This window comes from Coffea eugenioides, chromosome 11, assembly GCF_003713205.1.
Source record: "Coffea eugenioides isolate CCC68of chromosome 11, Ceug_1.0, whole genome shotgun sequence".
NCBI classification, from domain to species: Eukaryota; Viridiplantae; Streptophyta; class Magnoliopsida; order Gentianales; family Rubiaceae; genus Coffea; species Coffea eugenioides.
Genome location: NC_040045.1, coordinates 45,337,102 through 45,355,669, shown reverse-complemented (window position 1 = coordinate 45,355,669; position 18,568 = coordinate 45,337,102). Strand labels below are relative to the sequence as shown.

Below are 18,568 nucleotides of genomic sequence, written 5' to 3'. Positions count from 1 at the left end.
GTCGGAGTTCTTTTCTTAGGTATTCCTCCAATGAAGCTTCAACACATTCCCAGCAAATTGCAACTTCGTATATTGTCCCTCCTACTCCATATTTGCAGAAGAAATCTATTACAGGATAAGGGTTTGCACTTCCTAATTGAACTTACGAGTTGTCTGAAGCTTTAGAGTGATTTATGGTGGAGAGTTTCAAGGAAAAGACTGTGCAGACGAATTTGCCCCTCAAAAAGTTGATTTCCGTCTCTCTTGATGCCACAAATACACGGAGTGACCAAAACGGTACAGATTTACTAGTTCAGTGACATTTCGCGCTAATAAAAAAGTTTAGTGACCAGAACCGGCACTTTGAAATAGTTTAGTGACATTTCGCGCAATTCGTTCTAATTAATAATTAAAAGTTTAAATACATTTGGCTCTCGTCACCATTACGCTAACTAATAAAGTGGTAATAATTATTAATGTATGACCGCTTGCAAATCCGGCACTTTCGGTTTCGCCTTCGGTTGACGCCGCAGTCCCCATAATTCCCAATTCACAACCCATCTGAAACCTCAGAAGTAGTTGACTGGGTGCCGGGAGCTCCGTTCTGTTCGGACCCTTCGTCTTCTCATCCTATTATTATTAATAAAAAGTAGTATATTGTTTTGTTAAATTTGCAGTTCGATATAAAAGCTGCAAAATAAAGGAAGGTAGAGACGTCTGAAAGAAAAAGGACAAGGTAGAGCCCCTATCACTATTCACTGCCGCCTAAAATGCGATTGATGATAGCGTTCACAACAATAGCAGCAGCAGCAGCAGCAGCATTAGCATTGAGCATTTTTGCTGCAAGGGCTTCGGCGGATGGTCTAAACAAGTCGGCGTCCACAGGCCTGTATTGGTCTACCGCAAAAGAGGAGGGAGATCTCGTTGCAAAAGCCGACGCCGCCGGGGATTCCTCTTTGCTCTGGGATGATGATGACGAGAACCACCGTGATTTTGACGCCGGTGGTTTCTCTTCCCTCGACGGAATGTTGCAGTGGGCAATAGGTTCGACTACTTGAGTAGTTTAGTTTATTTTCCTCCTAACCCTTTTTTTTTCCCCTGTGCTCCCCTCCCTTGTTAGTTGTTACTAGTTTTTCTTAAAAATAATCATTTCCCTTATCTTTGTCTGCAACTGAAGCTTAAACTCTGATGAGCTTTTATTACTTTATGAATTGTCGTAGTCCTAACTGCTTGTTAGCCCTCGCTGGTGCCTACTTGATTGAGCTCCGATTCCAATTAACTAGTTTTATCTTTCCGGCCTCAGCCTCTGCCTCAGATGTCAACTTTTTCCTTCTCTTTATATGCCCTCTTTCAGTCTGTGTTGCACATTAGGTGCATTGGGATTTGTGGATCCATATAATTGCTGTCACGAAAATTTCTTTATGCACATTATCGCTGACAACGAATATGGCAGCATCATTTCAAGGCTTTTAAGCTTTAAATTTTTAATTCACGTGCTCAAGATTTTATGTCTATAGTCTATTACGTAGGGCTAAAGCGATGATACCTATATCGGTTAATTTTTTTTCCCCATGAAAACTCTTGATAACTGTCAAGTAAATCAACATTTCTATTTGTAAATCTTCTCTATAAAAGGTGATGGAGTGTACATCTACGGGGAGGCTGCTACTATGTGAGAAGAAATATCTAAAATTTGAATTTGAGATTCACCTCTGCCTTGGCATGATTCTAGATTGTATTTGCTCCCCTCCTTATTCTATTATGTACGTTCCCTTTGACCTTCTAAATCTAAATTTTGGGATTGACATGCAAGGAAATGACCATCTTGTATTAGTAATGTGCTGTAATCTTTGTATAACTGTGTTGGCAGTGTGGTCATGTGATGGAAGATCCTATGAACATGGATGAATGAGATATGAGCTTCTACAAGCATTTGGAATTATAGCATGCTTTAGAATGGTTGCTATGCATGCATGGCTATGTGCATAAGTTTTGTGAAATACTGTTTCAAAGTCAAACTGATGATAAGGTTTGGAGGAAGAGGTAACCAAAGATAAAAATGCAGTGAGTTTATTGAAAAAGAGATGGAAATCTGCCTTTTGGGAATGTGATGCCTACCTAAACTAAAGTAAATCCACAAACGGGACTCTTGTACTTGACCGTGAGGCTTGTATTGGGATAAGATTTCACTGTTTGTCTTGATTTTTGGGCTTCAACCTGTTAGTTCAATGGTGTATTCTATTTCCTTTTCCTCAGCCGCTGCTTTTGTCTCAGGGCATTCCGATCCTTCTAAGTTGAAAGAAGCCGTGAAAGATGTCCAACGCTTGTCTCCTGATGAGCTAAAGAAACGCCATATGGAGATAAAGGTCAGAGTGATTAACTTGTGGTTTCATCTATAGGCTGAAAGTACAACATACCATTGAATGCATTTGGTCGGGGCATCTAGTTTATGCTCCTTTTTAACTGTTTTGGCTGTCCTTTTCTGTTGTATATCCTTTCCAGTAATGTTTTCCTTTTTGTCCTTAAAAGTCTGCCACTTGTGCATTCTTCTTATCCTTTAATATATAACAAGATTTTAGGCTTGTCAGGAACTGATGGAGAAGTTAAAGATGCCTTCAGATGCACAACTGATGAGGATTGCAATAGATGATTTAAAGAATTCGTCTTTACCATCAGAGGATCGTCTTCGTGCACTAGAGGAGCTTTCAACACTTGTGGAGCCAATAGATAATGCAAATGGTTTGTACAATTTTTATTGCTAACGCTTGAGCAACAAATGAAATATACTTTAGCTGCTTCCAATTTGTGTATTCAGCTGTTTCATTTGATCTGAAGATATAATTTTGTTGAGCTACTGTTCTCCATACTCCATGCATATAGTCCTTAGTTGTACATTTTGTTAACATTCTTTCACCTAGCAATAGTAGAAATGCTCCCGACTTTGTCAAATAGCTGGAAGATGAGCTTCTTGTCATTCGCTGATTGAAATAACAGGACATTATGTGCTGAAAGAGCCAAAGTAACTGTTGTGAACTGTGATAGTCTGTTTGAGGCTTAAACCATGAGTTCTTTGTCCCACTCGTTTGAGGTAACATTTGATAAAGCAAATTCTACATATTCATATTTTATTCATGTAATCTCTTAAAGATAAGAAAGCATCCTTCTTTCCTGTTATCTAAAAGAAGTTCTAATTGTGACCACTGTTTTGTCATGAAGAGGATGCATTCATTGTGTGAAGTTTTTCTTTTTGTCATTTCAATCAGTATTTTAATAAGGTACCGTGGATGATAACTTTTAGCGAATGGTCTCTCCTTTCCAAAACTTGTTGATGGTGGGTGCAGTCTAGCTGAATTTAGTTCCAAAACTTCAGATAACATGATGCTTATGTAGATCGAATTTTTTTTGTGACGATGATTTGCTCTTGTGGGTTTTCCATTGAGATATCTTGAATTGTTCTATTGTACATAATTGGTGATCCATCAATAGAATTTCTCACATGATAGCACTTTCCATAGTTCTGTATCTCGTAAATTATGTGCTGCTACTGCTTCCTGTATTTTTCTGCTGGATATAATAAGCCAAAGAGCTTGTAGCTTGTTCTGGAAGAAAGCTATAATTGTGGAGGCACAAAGTACAGCCTTCCACTTTTCTTTTGGGAATTTTCAAGTAGCGTTTCTCTCTATTGGTAGGTCTATAAGATATAAACATTTCTTTTCAGAATTGCACAAACTTGGTGGTCTCATTATAGTTATAAAACAACTAAATCACCCCGAGCAAGAAGTCAGGACTGCTTCTGCACTCATTCTTGGCAAAGCCTGTCAAAATAACCCTGTTGTTCAAAAGCAGGTATTTTTATTTTTTAAATAATATGTCTTTGATTGGAATTCTTGCGCATTTTACAATTTTCCTTACAAGAAACATCATCTGAACAATGAGGATCGCAGGTACTGGAACTTGATGCTCTGGCAAAGCTGATCAAGATGGCAAGATCTGAGTTTGTTGAGGAAGCCATAAAAGCATTATTTGCTGTTTCAGCTTTAATCAGAAATAATTTCGTTGGGCAAGAACTTTTCTATGCTGAAGCTGGCGAGTTGATGATTCAGGTGATCATATAGTTAAATGTAATATGGCAGTTCCGTCAAATAATCATTTCTGCCCTGTTTACAGTTATTAGTGTGAATATCACTGTTTACAATGGTTCATTCTTTCAGGATATCCTGAGCAACTCAAGCATTGACATAAGAATACAGAAGAAGTCTGTTCTACTCGTGGCTGACCTGGCTGAGTGTCAGCTAGAAAATGGGAGTAATCCAGAGCCCCTTTTCTTCCACAATCGTTTCTTTTTGAGGTCTGTGGTTGATCTACTTGCATCAGTGGACCTTGATCTCCAGGAAAAGGTGTCTCTTTAGCATGGCCATTGAAATCTAGAACAGGGGTTCATGCTGTGCATGTTTAATATAAACTTTCCACATATTCTCTGAAATGCTCAATTTTTGGACTAAGTATGAAAAATATTTCAAATTAAAAAGGAAGGATCTCGTGTACCATTCTTTGGATGCCATTTTACTGATTGGCAAGTATTCTGTACGCGATTCCTCTTTGCTGAATATAATAATGCAATAACAGGCACTCTATGCAGTCAAGAACCTTTTACAATTGCGGACAGAAGCATTAGTTTTCAAAGAGTTTTGTGGGTTAGATGCAGCCTTGGAGAAGATGAGGCAGCAATTACAGCAGTTAGTAATGGAAGAGAATGATAGCGAGTATGCAAAGGATGTTGAAACTCTCCGTGGCGAAGTAGAACGGATTTTCATTGGAAAGCTTAATAAAGTAAGCAAGAGAACATTATATATGGTATATATATCCTTTATTGCTGCTGAAATATTGAGATGATTGGCAGGATACACAATTTCCTACATGATTCACAGTGTGGCATCCGACCAAGAAGTGCAGCAAACATGGATTTACAATGTTGAGGTCATCTTCAATCTGTTTGTGTACATCAGGTTATTTGTCAACATGGCAGGGTGCAATTTTTAGGATCAAAATTGATCCTAAAGAATCATGGAGCTGAATTGAGTCCAAGTGCGCTCATGAGCCTTTTTCTTTCCTCCGTCCCAGGCTTTCACTCTTTCATCCCATGCTTTTTGGTTATACAGTATAATTTGTATGAACGTGACAAGTGAAATTATTTTGTCAGTTCTTGTATAATGATAACGTAGTTGAAATGATGAAAATATTATTGAAAATGAATCTCTAGTCTAATTTTTGGTATATTGACAAAAGTATATCTAGTAAAGTAGTAATGGTTCGAAAGAAGGAAAGGATTGACTGTAATTCAGCATGCTATTCCTCCCCCGCTCTCTCTCTCTCTCTCACACACACACATACTGAGACATTTAGGATTAGTTTGGGAGTCGAGATTTGGAGGGAAAAGAAGGGGAAATGGAGGGATAGATTGGTTAAATAATTTTCCTCCTTAAAATGTGAAGAAATGAAAGGAAAGTTTCACTTAATCATTGTATTTAAAATGCAAAGTTTATTCACAAAATGTTAAAAAATCAAATCATAAGAATAATTTTTTTGTACACTAACAATGTAGTGATTTTTTTATACTAGTATCAATTTTGAATTTATGTTATATGGCATTGATCTAAACTTATTAGTGTGAAGGAAATGATACACTGGCAGTGTATAAAAATGCAATGTGTCAAAATTATTTATTTTCTTTCCTAGATTTCCAATTAACTTGAGAAGAAAATCATTTTTTCCTTTTCTTCTATAACTTATCCTCATCGTTTCTTCTCTTTTCTCCTCTTATAAACTCCCAATCTAAGCTCGTCTAAATCTTTTCTTGCCATAATTTTCCTTTTGAACTCCTTTTTTTTTTTTGAATATTAATTAGGGCCAATTACACTTTGTCCTCTTGAACTTGATTCTTTGTAACCACTTTTGACCCCTAAAATTTAAATATATACACTTTACTTTCTATATTGACTAGTTAAATGTTAATGATAAACTTTCCATTCAAACTGTTGTTAAGATGACGTTAATGTCTATACACAGTGGTTGTTTGAACACAAAGTCACATAATATAAAAATTAAAAAGCTAAAAGATGGCGAAATACTAAATTGAATTGTTCAAGTCATCTAACTGAATAATGCCTGAGGTAGCCCATGTAAATGCTAGAATAATTGAAACAAATGTCATAAGCTGTTTTTCAAAAACTAGTTTTTCAAATACAATAAAATTTTTTAAAAAATACTCTAAAAGATAATCTTAAAATTAGTTTAAATTTTTTTAAAATTTTAAAAAATATCTCAAAATATATTCTAGAAACTCTTCTACTTTTAAATATCCCAAAATATAATCTAAAAACTCTGCTAAAGTAAAATTTTTCAAAAACACCCCAAAAAATAGCTAATCCAAACGGATTCTTTTTACTTACAAGGCATAAAATATTTTAATTCTTTGAAAGCAGAAAAAGAATTCTTACACAAAAAAAGGAATTATTATGCAAGCAAATTCCATATGTAAAGCAATTATAATTCTTAATGAATTTTGTTCCGTCCAAACAAAAGATTTGGAATTTTAATTGAATTCCTAATCAATTCTATACATTTACCAAATAAAAGAATGCTGAGGTTTTAAAATTTCAATTCATAGGATGACAATTCCACAGAATTGTGATTCTAATTCAATACCAACACTATTGACAAAATGCAGCCTTAGAGAACCAAATGCAGCCTTAGGAACTGTTGACAAAATAAGCACGTACCATACTACAATTATTTATATGTATTAAGAATGAACTTGAGGTAATTTGGTCATCCAAAATATACCTTCAGTTTAATTTCCTTAACAAATTAAGCGTGAGATATAAAGTGTAATACTTAAAATTCACGTGAGCAAAGCGATCTTAGGGTTGAAGTTCGAGGAGGGCGATTAGTCAAATCGAGAGTCAAATCAACCCCATTGCCATTAGTCAAATCAAGCCAATTCAATCAACAGCGAAAATAAGTCTCCTGTGGGGTTTGGGTGTTGGGTTTATAAGTCTCCTCAGTACCCTCACTAGTTACCATGGCTTTTGAGGTGTACTGTGGACTTAGGTTTGTAAAGTCAATAGTCAGGTTTCTTGAAGTTGACAAAAAAGACAGAAAACTCCGTTACGGGGGGCTTGGGGTCTAGTTAGGTCTTAGCAGCGGGGCACCCTGTGGGGTTTCTATCCCACATCGCTTGGGAGGGTTTGGGTGTTGGGTTTATAAGTCTCCTCAGTACCCTCACTAGTTACCATGGCTTTTGAGGTGTACTGTGGACTTAGGTTTGTAAAGTCAATAGTCAGATTTCTTGAAGTTGACAAAAAAAAAAAATCAACAGCGAAAATAAAAGAAGAAAATTCGAAACTCCCAATTCCAGAGTCCCAACAACCCAAATGAGTCCAAACGGGCTTTGGTGAGTAGGTAAGGGATGGTTTGGACTTTGGACTTTCCGGCTCTTTGCTCTGCTACGTGCAGGACGACTACTAACCAGTAACCAACCAACTACTCCAACCTCGTGTGCTAAATTTGGAAGGGAGGGGGTAAAAATACGAAAGAAAAAGGAAAAGCGAAAAAGGGCAGAGTTTGGTAGAGGGAGTGTTTAGCCGCCAGTAGCTGACAATGTTAATTCAGAGGACAACATCGGGACCGCCGTCGTCGGAGGTTTGCTTACCTGTGGTGTTCAGCCGGGATCGGACACGTGTGACACTGAGCCAGCTTCATTTCAGAAGCAGCTGTATCATACTCGATAGAAGAACACTGCGGGTGTCAGCTGCGGATCGCGGTAGAAATATTAGCGCCGGCGGTGGAGGCAGCGATGGAATAACTAATATCAATAGCGGCAGCGGCAGTGCGCAAAACACCAAAAACAACAACGATGGCGATACTAGGAAAGGGAGTCCGCCTTCGTCGTCGTCCTCATCCTCCTCCTCCTCCAATTACGTGGTGCCGCTGGACAAGTCTTCCTGCATCACTCGGCCGCTCGCCGAGATCCTCCGAGACCTCAACAAGAGAATTCCAGATAACATCATCAAATCAGCTCCGCATCTGGATCGGGATCATTATCCCACGTTCATCCCCTGGTTGGTGTGCCTGTGCCTGTACCTGCGCTTATTGTCTTGTCGTCTCCCACTCCCTCCCTGCCCTTAAATAAATAAAAACAATAAATTGACTCCGAGTATGAAGTCATTAGTGAATATGAATACTACTGCGTTGCGTTGTCGGTCTGACTGATGCGAGTGTTTTTTTTTTTTCTTTTAATTAAAAATGGTGTCTTCCTGTTTCTTTGCTTTGCTGCTAGGTACCATGCCAACCGCATGTTAAGCTTTTATGCCCCAGGTAATGTCTCACTTCACTACTATGTCCCTCCCCTTTCTGTAGCCAATTAATTTCCTTATCTCTTGCTTTTCTTACACTACTGATTTATCTTTCACTTTTTTCTTTATTAAATTAAAGGTCGGAGAAGTTCGAACCCTTGTGCTTATGTTGTACGGCTCTCCTTTTTTATCACCATAATTTCTCTTTTCATTCATCGTCCCCATTTACATTTCGTCTTTGCGATGGTTGTGAGAAAAAAGAAATTCTTGCTTACCAAATGCCCTTTCTAGTCTGTGCTTGGTTCATATCTTGGCTCTTCAATGGTTCTGCAGATTAGTTATCCTTTCTTTTTTCTTTTCACCTCTTACATTTCCATCACGGACTTCTTCACTTCTTTTGCAGGTTGGTGTGGTGAAATACGCGACGTTATTTTCTCTGAGAATGGAAGTGTTACAGTGGTTTACCGTGTCACCATACGAGGTTCGGATGGTGAGGTATGGCTTGTTCCTTCCCTTTGATGTGGTACACTTTCTAGGGCATCAATCAACTTGCACAAGTAGAGATGTATTGCATCACTTGGTTTCTTCGTTTTTCATTCAGAATAGCTAAAAGCTTAATAGATTTAGGTTCTACTTCCCTAATTGCTTGTCTCTTTCTGTTGTTATGGATGTCCGAGAATGGTTATAGTTTAAAAAGCTTTGCTTCTGTTCATAGTGCGGGCTTCCGTACATAAAGCTCATTAAGAACAAGGAATGGTTATGGGAAGCACCAGTTTAGATGCGCAAACGAATCTTTGTTTTGCCTCTTAAATATCGAAATTCTTTTGCAAATTAGCCTCTTTCACAAGCAATTTCTGCAATTTTAGCTAGCAATTTAGCATGTTCCCATCAAATCTACTCTTGGAAGGCATCGAAACAAAATTATGCAGCAGAGAACTTTTCAGCTGAATTTGAATTTAAAAGTTTTCTGCCAGATAACTAGTGTGAGACTGCATTTATTACAATTGCAGGTTCTCCACTTGGGATACATGGAATGCTTACAAATGTTTTATTCTTGTGCCATCATTCCAATTTATTAGTACACATGATGCCAAGTGTTGAATTGGTTGTCAAGTTGTGGGCTGAGTTGGTAGGAGGGGCTGCCTTAGACTGAACTTTGATGTTGAGGTGCCCAAACTGAATAGATCGATGTTGGAAAGGCTCAATTGATGTTATCCTCTAATTGGCTACTACGTTTTTATGAGCAGTTCATAATATATATGCCCATGTGTGGCCTCCTTGCCATCATAAACAATGTTTGCCCATCAATAGCAGAACTAGATATGTTGCTCTATTGTAATATGCTGAATACGAGGTCTTTAGCTAGATTAGTGTAGGAGGAAGCGCAACACTTTAGAAGGCTATGTTTGTTCTGAAATCTGTTTTTGATCACCTAGTGGGGATTTTCTATCCATTGACATGTCAATTTGAAAAAGTCTAGTGAACAGTCAATGTGGCTTTTCCAGTGTAAAACACCCTTATAGTGGGTTGGGAAGTATTTTTTTTCTTCCTAAGATATGGAAACCTATTGTAATGCATACAAGAGGATTTCCAAAACTTAATAGTGGTAGTACATATAGCCACCTCGATGTTAATAATTGTCTGGATTTCAGAAGATCTCCTAGATGTCTCAGGCGTTCAGTTCATGTTAAGCTCAGTATGATGGTTGACCATGTCCATCCTCTTTTGTGTATCTATTTAATTACTTTCCCTGCTGTGCAAGCCCCCTGAGGTTAAGGGTGGGCAATCGCCCCACCCCCCATCCACCCTTCCAACCTGGCTATCCAACTAGGCTACTACACGTTAGCTTGGCCTGTGGAGTACTTGTGACCATTGGTTGGATTTAGACACTTCAGAGAGAAGTTTTGTATCTTGGTTGCTAAATTTGTTTTAGCATGTGTTGTAAGTATATACTATTTTGCTCCAATATTTTTGTTTGAAGTGCATATTTCCTCCTACAATTTGTGCAGGCACACCGGGAATCAACCGGGACTGTGTCATCCAGCAATGGCCAGGTTGTAGATCTTGTAGCTGCAGCAGAGGAAATCGCATTTTGCCGAGCATGTGCTCGATTTGGACTAGGCTTATATCTCTATCATGATTAATAGCCTAGTCACAGAAGTTGTTATTGAGAACATGTTTCAATGTTGTTTGTACATCTTATCTTGAAATACGGCACATATATCTTTTTCCTCGTGTCGTCAATAGAGATATTGGCACAGGGTGGCTATGAATTGCTCTATATTGACTAAGTGGTGGTTGTGAATTTGGGAATGTTGAATTTGGAGATAATAGTACCCTTCCCCTTTCCTGTTTTCACCTTGTCTCTCGTCACCTGTGTGAGTTCGCCATTTCTTCATAAAATAGGAAAGGCAGGGAAAACTGTAATTGCAGATGTAGTTAAATAGGCTTCCTGGTAGAAACAATTGCAATTAATCAGCTTGAAATTATAGCATATATCTGTCATGTTTATATATGTTGTTTTGGAGAAACGTGTTTATATGGTGCTTTGATAGTGAGGTCACAGCACGCAAATGTGGAGGTAAAAGTAGTGATGGTATTTGCAACCTGGATGGTGATTCACAATTCAAATGGTAAACTGGGCAGACGTGAACTTCGAAATCCTACACCGAATGGTCAAATCACGGTTGGTAAACTAAAGGGCACATATGCAAAGAGTTAGTAGGTTAAAGGTATCCTAGTTACCAGGATTTAGGATGTCATATGCAAAGAGTTAGTAGGTTAAAGGTATCCTAGTTACCAGGATTTAGGATGTCGAAGGTCACTTAGGGTACTAAGCATTTGTTTTGAGATTGTTGCATTAGCTTATTTGTCAGTTCCATTCCAGCAACTACAACAGCAGAAGCATGTCAGTGCTTGAAAGCGGGTGGTTATCTTGGGATAAGGAAATTGGACATGTTTTAATCCGGGCAAAGCAGAAGCCTTCAGTAACGGTTTCGGTTCTCTCTCTCGGGTGCGGAAGTATTCTATTTTGTAATTGCAGGAACGGATGCCTTTTTCTGCGCATGACTGAATGCTTTCCTCATTTGTGCATGTCGTGCTAGGACGTACGGTCGTAGGGATAACGATCATTTTAGTCGCCCAGCATTTGGTTGGACCGGTTTGGTTCTTATCTCAAAACAGTTTTCAGGACGTTTGGCAAATTGTTTGATTTGTGTATATTTTTGGTTAAATGCCTGAAAAGGGGCTGAAGTAATTCTATTTATCCCAATTCATTGGAGATTAAGAAGTAACCGTGCACAACTTCCTGTAACTTCGCGATGTACAAGGGAACAAATAACGAGGTACTAACAAATAGATGCCAAAATAAAACTAGTAATGCCAAAATAGATGTACAAGGGAACACTTGGCAGATTCAAATTTATCTCCTATTATGGTTGCAGCTTTCCGTACACTTGAGAGCGGTCTCAGTCCTTACTTTCCTACATCTGCAACGCCACTAGGAGAAATCCCTTAAGAGTTAGACGTGTATTGATAAGGGCCTTAGCAGTCTGGTACTTGTATTTGCTTTCATCAACCAAGTTATTACACTGACAAGGAGGGTTATAGCCCAAGCTTTCGAAGTTTTAATTCTGTATATTATAGTAGTGTTAAATATCAACATTGGGGGCAAGAAGGTCTGAAGTCTTTTCCTTTCCTCCACCTGTAACTCCAGCAGGCTGAAAGCGTTAGCATGGTCATTGATTGATCAGGGCCTTAAAAGTCTTGTACTTGTGTTTCCCTTCATCCAGGAAGTTATTACATTGACAAGGAGGTCCATGTCCTTGGACATTTCTGGACGAACAAGTCTCGCGTCCCTGCCAAGAGAATTGCTTACTTCTTTGGCAACTGTCTCCCATGGTGTCCCCGCAGTTAAAGATGCCAAAAACTCTCCACCCCGATTCACCGCATCTGCCATTGCTGGGGGAACATCTGGCAGAGCCTGAACATTCAACCTTGATAGGTGACATATCAAGCAAGAAATGAAATATGAATCTTATTTGGACACAAGTTCCCCTGCCCAATTTTGCGCATGTTTCCGTGTGTGCATGTGCATGCGTGCCTGTGTTTGTGTCTCTGTGAGAGAGAGAGAGAGATGAGAAATAAATCTTTAGTAATTTAGGCAAATTATTTTTGAGAACAAATTAACCTGCTGGAGCGGAAGCCCATGATCCCCAGGTAATGAGCGTATGGACATATCAAGCATTGAACTGATAGCAGATTCTGAGCTAAGTATCTGGGCTAGTACTGATGTTTCATCAATCGTATCGTCTTTGAACTTTATTAAAAGATTCCTTGAAATCCCATAATAAGACCTTATCTGTGAAGTCATAACTGTAGTATATTGAATGTTGCTAGGTGCAAACAAAACTGGAGCAAATTTTATGTGCAACAAAATATTTAAATGCTGAAGACAAAAGGCTGATTAGAAAGTAAATTCAGACTACTAAAGAATGCATTGAAAGTTACCTAACACATAATATCTGATGATGGATGTTAACACATAAGATGCAGGAAAAGCGCTGGCACCTCAAATATTAAAACTGGGGACACTCACTAATACCTGCAACTAATAAAGTAATTCAAGACCTGGTGACAGCTGAGAATAGCTTACCAGTCTTTTAGTCTGTTCTGGTATTGGGGTAAAATTCTCCCTCCCGTTAACCAACTCCTTATATAATGGAGGAAGTTGCTCAACCAGAGGAAGAACCTGCTTCATAATTGGAGGGCTAAGGTTCTCTAATTGCTTCAGAGTCATCTCTGCCTGTAAATGTTGAACCCCACAGCAAAAATTAATTATTCAGTGCTGAAGCAAGTTTATTAGTTTGCAAGAGATCATCAACCCAATAGAGTTAGATAAACCTACAAAGGTAAAATATTATCCAACACTATTATTTACATATAGCACCCAAGGAAAAGAAAAGCCATCTGTTTTGCCTGAAAATCATAAATATATAACAAATTCACTATCAGAAAAATCTAAAAAAAAAAAAAAAACACTAGCGACCAGCTCTCGATGGAGAATCCTGAAATTTATTGATAGAAAACAGAAAGGATGAAACCAAAAGAATCATGGTTTTATAACCTCCCAAATTTCACTGAGACTCAAAACCTTCTCTCCCCCCTCTTAGACCTAGAGAGGGAGGTCTGCGGGGAGGGGGAAGAGTAGATAAACAAGAAGTATAAGAAGAACGAACTAGGAAGGGGAAAGGAATACTCAATCCAAGAATAGAAAGTGCAGAGAAGAGGACAAGAGAGCAGGCAGAACATGGAAAGTCCTAGCTTCTTTTGATTTAAACACGCTTCAGTTCCAATGTGCCTGTGCCACGTAAAAGTTGCAAACTACGCAGTTCTGCAAAATCTTCTGCTCTTACTGCTGAGGCAAAAACATGACTGATGACCCAATGAATAGTTTTATCACTAGAAGTTTGATAGGCTAAAATGAAAAAATATCAAAGTTCAAGAAGGACAATTCTCCATCAGATGTAGCCGGACGGAATAAAACTCATCCCAAATTTTCTAGATCCCCTAATTGCTAATAATTGTTTCAGGGTGTGCATGATATCACATAATACAAGGCAATCATATACATCTAATGAACAACACAAGTAACTAAAAAAATAAAAAATAAAAATCTTTCCTAATGATCAATACGAAGATATCTTGTCCAGAACCTGCAGTAATATCCAATGGTGTAGTTTTCTAAGCCATACCAGAGATATACTCCTTGATTACAAAAAGCAAAAACGCGAACAGGAATTGAAGTCGTAATAAAATAATATATTGGGTCACAAAAGTGATTGGTTGGTATTAAAAAAGAGAATTCTTGGTTCAGTTCTCCACCTCTACCATGATCGCATAAATGAATTTAAAGATCATCAAGCTTTGCTTAATTCAGATTCTCACCCCAAGACGAATTGTTGGAGATGATGCAACTTGTGACAAAATTGGTCCAATGCTTTGAGCCATTGGTACGAGAACAGGTGAGAACAAGGGAATGGCTATACTTGCTTCCTAGTGATTGAAGGATCACGTTCAGTACCTTATTTCCATACATATCTCAGAAAGGACAAAAATGCACAAGTACCTTATTGTTGAATGCCATCAATACATTCCCATTTCTTTGCACGGCATACCTTGAGCCTAATAATCAGATGATTCATCTAATCAATTACTGCTCATTCTATAGTATTGTAAACGATATAGAAGAAAATTCAATTGTTAAACCGATCAATAGGTGAATGACAGATCCCAGAGAATGCCCGATGCCAAAACAAGGAAGATCTTGTTCCTGCAGTACAATTTTTCAAAGAAATAGATAAGGAGACATATCCAGATTGCATTTCACTTGATTTTAGAAGCCAAAACTTACCGGTTCCTGAAGCAATCGACGACATCTATCAAATTTAAACTGCACTTCATCTGCGATAAGAAAGTGATCAAACCCACTAGCATAAGGGGTAGCGATAACCAATATACCTCTGTCACACAAAACCAAAACAACTAAGTCACTAGGATTCCAGTTCTCTTGGTGATGCTAGTGGTGATAATTACTCCACTCCCACCTCCTCTTCAGAGCATGAGCAAAGAAAGAAAATGGAACAGACTGGAAAAAGCCAATTAATAAAAGTAAAAATAGGTGCTTTTAAAGACAAAACATCAAAAGCAGGAACGTCTGAATAAAAAAAAGTACATTAAAGAACTGAATACAATGTTCTAAAGCCCGAATCACAATTCAGCTGTTGATAATATTTGAAACCAGAAATATCAGATTTTCAAGGACGATGGCATGAAATACATAACTGCTGGTAGTCAAACAAGAAAGGAATTGAGATACAGAGATGAGCAGATATTGGCATTGTAAAACCACTCACTCTTCTGCAAGGCTCTCCAAAAACAAGCGGTAGGTAAGCTGAGGGGCAGCCCCAACGAATATACCACCAATGAAATGTACAATGGACACTGGTTTTGAATTTCTTGGTCTCAACACCCATGCACCCTGGAATGGTTAAGCGAAGCTGTATAAGTACAGTAATATATATATTTTTTTAAGAATTTCAATTCATTCCCTTATCTTTTGTTCGCACGGTATTTATGTGAGATAATAGTAATAGCTGCGTCTAAAGATTTAAGAGTCAAAACAGCAAACAAGACAGCCTCTTCATAATAAGAAACAGTAGGTCATATCGCATTTGGAAAACTTTGCTAGACTTGAATTGGTTTAGTTTTGTTTCCAAAGAAACTCATTGGTAAAAGAATAAATATGGAGGTTTGGCTTTTCTTTCGTTTCACAACAAACTACCAGACAGAATAGAAGACCTTAAAAGTCTTATCGACTCCTGTAGTAAAATCGATGTGCAGTGTGATTTATCGGAAGCCAATAATAAGCAAAGCGCATAGACTGCCCTATTTTCCAACAAACATGCAACTCCATCAGGATTCATACATGTGAAAATGTATTTCATTACAAATCAACTAGCAAGTTTACTGATTATGAAGCTAAAAGTATGCTCAAGAAAGGAGAACTAGATAAGTCAAAGTGGAGAGTACCTCAAGTTCGCTCCAGTTGCTTGAAGTTCGCCAATCACCTTGAGATTGCTTAACTGTCTCCGTAAGCAATCTGAAAAAGACGCATGAGAAGATTTAACGAAAGCGGGAAATGAGAATAGAACAAAAGGTAAAACATGAATATAATTTTCAATAATCATGTATACATCCAACCCTTTTTTTTTTTTTGGTTGGACGGAGGGCGAGAGCAGGTGCAAAACAGTGGAAAGAAATTTCCGAAAAATAAATTTTAGGGATGGTGCAAAGATGAGGAGAAGTTGAAAATTAACTTGGAAATAGCAAAATTCATACCTCTCAATATCTCTGTAAAGCTGAATTCCAGTTTGTTTGTCACTGCTCCTAGCTTCGTTGTCATTAGCGGTGCTGCAATAGATTCTTCTGGTGCACATAAACAGCGAGTCAGATTTGCGACATCTGACAACTGAGGGGCCACTGAAATTGACGCCTGTCCTCCGCCTCCGTGAGGTGGGGCGGCAGTCCAAGCATACAGAAGAATAGGTAGCCCGCATACGCGGCGTCCATACACAACTCGCCATTCCAAAACCCCCAATTAGTTATCCACGTTTTCACCTCAGCGGCTTGAAATAACAGATCCTTCTCGGCCGGCCTTGTCCAAGGATCAACCAACTAACTGGGTAACGGCTTTATAGCCCGTCACAGTTGCAAGGCGATAGGAACACTCACGCCACCGGTACGTACCAATGCCACTGCCACGATGCCGACGTCACGGTTGCACGAAGCCGGACTTGCGAAGCGTGTGTGAATAAATGAATTTTTTTTTTTTGGCCTTTCCTTTTTCTGGTTCAAGTACTTTGGCCAAAAAATTAAAGGAATACTCTCACATCTTCTTGGAAATTTTTTTTTTTACTGCAGACGAAGTTTAAAGCTCCCACTCAGTGGTTACTTGCCAAGTACTTATCTAGTCAATTATTATGAGTAGCATGTAATAATACAAAAGTTTTTTAGAAAATTTGTCAAAATAGTCTCTAATATTTTTTGAAAAAAAAATTAGTCCTTCACATTTAAAATCAACCAAAAGAGTCCTTGAGTTAAAAAAATTTTTGGGCATTTGGTCCCAAAACTCATTTTCTCATTTTTTTTTTCGACAAAAAATGCACGCCTACCTCGTGTGTCCATAGTTTCAAAGACAAAAGAGGGACAAAATTCATTTCCCTTCACCAAAAATAAAATAAAAAATACAAGATTTTCCCCCTTCCTTTAAATTTCATCTATCAAATTCTTTACGCATGCGTTCTATTGCTCATGAAAAATGGGATCATCATTTTGACCAACTAGCTATGAAAGCTTTTACTCGAAGGTATGCTGTTGATTTAGTAAATATTGTCTATTTTGAAGTTCATCAATGGTGATAAATAGTCAGTTAAACACACCAATGAAGACTCTTATATTAGACCTCTTATTCTATTATTTCTTTCTACCATATTCTTAATAATGTGTTGGTTACACCACCTATAACCGAAGTGTAAATCAAATGTTCCATTTTGGCCAGAAAATTGAAAAAAAATAATTTGTTGGGAAAAACTAGGCAAAATTTTTATATTCGAGTTTCAAATGTGAGGGACTAAAAAAATTTATTCAAAAAATGTGAGGGATTAAAATGACAAGTTTTTTAGTTTTTTTTAAATGGTGTGACGGCTAACTTTATATATCTATATATATATATATATATATAAAGATTAACCTAAATAAATTAACCTAAAAAGATAAATGAAATAACTGGTTGCTTTATGTATAAAAAGATTAACATAGAAAACTCCATTGTGGTTTCACTGAATATCAACCAGTCGTCCTATGATCTCGAAATATTCACACAATCCCCTCATCGTTCAAACTAAAGTGAAATAGCATTGTTAATTTTTTTCTCTTTTTTTCTCTTTTTTTATTTTCTTTCCTTTTCTTTTTCTATTTTTTATTCTCATACTTTCTTCTTTCATTACCACACAACCACCACTATTACACCATTACCACCTCCACCATCTTTCAGTTGCCACTACCACGACATGCCACCACCTTTTCTTCTTCTTTCCTTCCCTCGGCCATCACCACTATCTCTCTAATGGGTTTCTAAAGTTTACTGTACATATTTTGAACAAATTACATGTTCAATCATGCATTTTTAAATTTCCTTCTAATCATGTTGTCCGATTTTTTATTATTCAATGTTAGGATCCAAATGCGAAATACACGACTGTTGAGATATCAAATATGCAACAATTTAATAATAAATAAGTCACAAATATGAAAGATAAGTGACACATAATATTTAACGTGGTTTCATCATTGAACCTACGTCTACAAAAAGAAAATCCGTTCTTTATTATGAAAGAAAACCCTATATACGAATACAACTTTAATTCTAATTTAACTCTTGTATACCATCTCTTATCTTTCAAGAATTTTCTTTCACACCCTATGTATAATGTTACATGTCACCTTAGTGTGCCCTTGTGTGTTTCTTTGTAGTATGTCAATCTACCTATTTATAGAGAATATTATTTAATCAAAAATCAAATAACAACATGAAATCAATGCTAATTTCTAAACTTATACATAATAGAAAATAACTTTGAATCCTAAACAAAATAGAAAATTTCTTGGTTTCTATT

The 18,568-nt window shown here is 37.5% G+C and overlaps 3 protein-coding genes across 5 annotated transcripts; 2 read left to right on the top strand and 1 right to left on the bottom strand.

Annotated features, from left to right (window-relative positions):
* Positions 1 to 493: 493 nt before the first annotated feature.
* Positions 494 to 5,232, top strand: LOC113754419 (hsp70 nucleotide exchange factor FES1). 3 transcript variants are annotated; one of them, XM_027298828.1, is made up of 8 exons: positions 494 to 1,023; positions 2,254 to 2,345; positions 2,568 to 2,718; positions 3,698 to 3,825; positions 3,924 to 4,082; positions 4,191 to 4,376; positions 4,606 to 4,809; positions 4,880 to 5,232. In XM_027298828.1, exons 1-8 carry the CDS (start codon positions 750 to 752, stop codon positions 4,898 to 4,900), a joined length of 1,215 nt encoding a protein of 404 aa, XP_027154629.1. In that variant the 5' UTR covers positions 494 to 749; the 3' UTR covers positions 4,901 to 5,232. The 3 variants fall into 3 exon arrangements, with proteins under 3 accessions (XP_027154629.1, XP_027154628.1, XP_027154630.1); XM_027298827.1 differs by having other exon boundaries at positions 2,559 to 2,718; XM_027298829.1 differs by lacking the exon at positions 4,880 to 5,232 and having other exon boundaries at positions 2,559 to 2,718; positions 4,191 to 4,327; positions 4,606 to 4,744.
* Positions 5,233 to 7,394: 2,162 nt separating this feature from the next.
* On the top strand, positions 7,395 to 10,691 carry LOC113753393 (DNA repair RAD52-like protein 2, chloroplastic). Its single transcript, XM_027297532.1, has 4 exons — positions 7,395 to 8,099; positions 8,318 to 8,355; positions 8,737 to 8,828; positions 10,343 to 10,691. Exons 1-4 carry the CDS (start codon positions 7,639 to 7,641, stop codon positions 10,475 to 10,477), a joined length of 726 nt encoding a protein of 241 aa, XP_027153333.1. The 5' UTR covers positions 7,395 to 7,638; the 3' UTR covers positions 10,478 to 10,691.
* Positions 10,692 to 11,662: 971 nt separating this feature from the next.
* On the bottom strand, positions 11,663 to 16,714 carry LOC113753743. Its single transcript, XM_027297979.1, has 10 exons — positions 16,233 to 16,714; positions 15,924 to 15,993; positions 15,248 to 15,372; positions 14,746 to 14,854; positions 14,601 to 14,664; positions 14,461 to 14,516; positions 14,280 to 14,387; positions 12,988 to 13,137; positions 12,523 to 12,693; positions 11,663 to 12,315 (listed from the first exon to the last, which is right to left on the bottom strand). The coding sequence occupies exons 1-10, from the start codon at positions 16,475 to 16,477 to the stop codon at positions 12,082 to 12,084; spliced, it is 1,332 nt and encodes a 443-aa protein (XP_027153780.1). The 5' UTR covers positions 16,478 to 16,714; the 3' UTR covers positions 11,663 to 12,081.
* Between the last annotated feature and the right edge of the window lie 1,854 nt (positions 16,715 to 18,568).

Bases quoted from the DNA above. Each gene is read 5' to 3' on its own strand.
- LOC113753393 (XM_027297532.1), top strand. From the start codon at position 7,639: ATGTTAATTCAGAGGACAACATCGGGACCGCCGTCGTCGGAGGTTTGC. The intron at 8,100-8,317 runs GTTGGTGTGCCT...CTTTGCTGCTAG, and splicing joins TATCCCACGTTCATCCCCTG to GTACCATGCCAACCGCATGT. The intron at 8,356-8,736 runs GTAATGTCTCAC...CTTCTTTTGCAG, and splicing joins GTTAAGCTTTTATGCCCCAG to GTTGGTGTGGTGAAATACGC.
- LOC113753743 (XM_027297979.1), bottom strand. From the start codon at position 16,477: ATGGCGAGTTGTGTATGGACGCCGCGTATGCGGGCTACCTATTCTTCT. The intron at 14,855-15,247 runs GTGAGTGGTTTT...TTTGTGTGACAG, and splicing joins TTGGAGAGCCTTGCAGAAGA to AGGTATATTGGTTATCGCTA. The intron at 14,388-14,460 runs GTACTTGTGCAT...TTCAATCACTAG, and splicing joins TGATGGCATTCAACAATAAG to GAAGCAAGTATAGCCATTCC.
- LOC113754419 (XM_027298827.1), top strand. From the start codon at position 750: ATGCGATTGATGATAGCGTTCACAACAATAGCAGCAGCAGCAGCAGCA. The intron at 4,083-4,190 runs GTGATCATATAG...TCATTCTTTCAG, and splicing joins CTGGCGAGTTGATGATTCAG to GATATCCTGAGCAACTCAAG. The intron at 4,377-4,605 runs GTGTCTCTTTAG...ATGCAATAACAG, and splicing joins ACCTTGATCTCCAGGAAAAG to GCACTCTATGCAGTCAAGAA.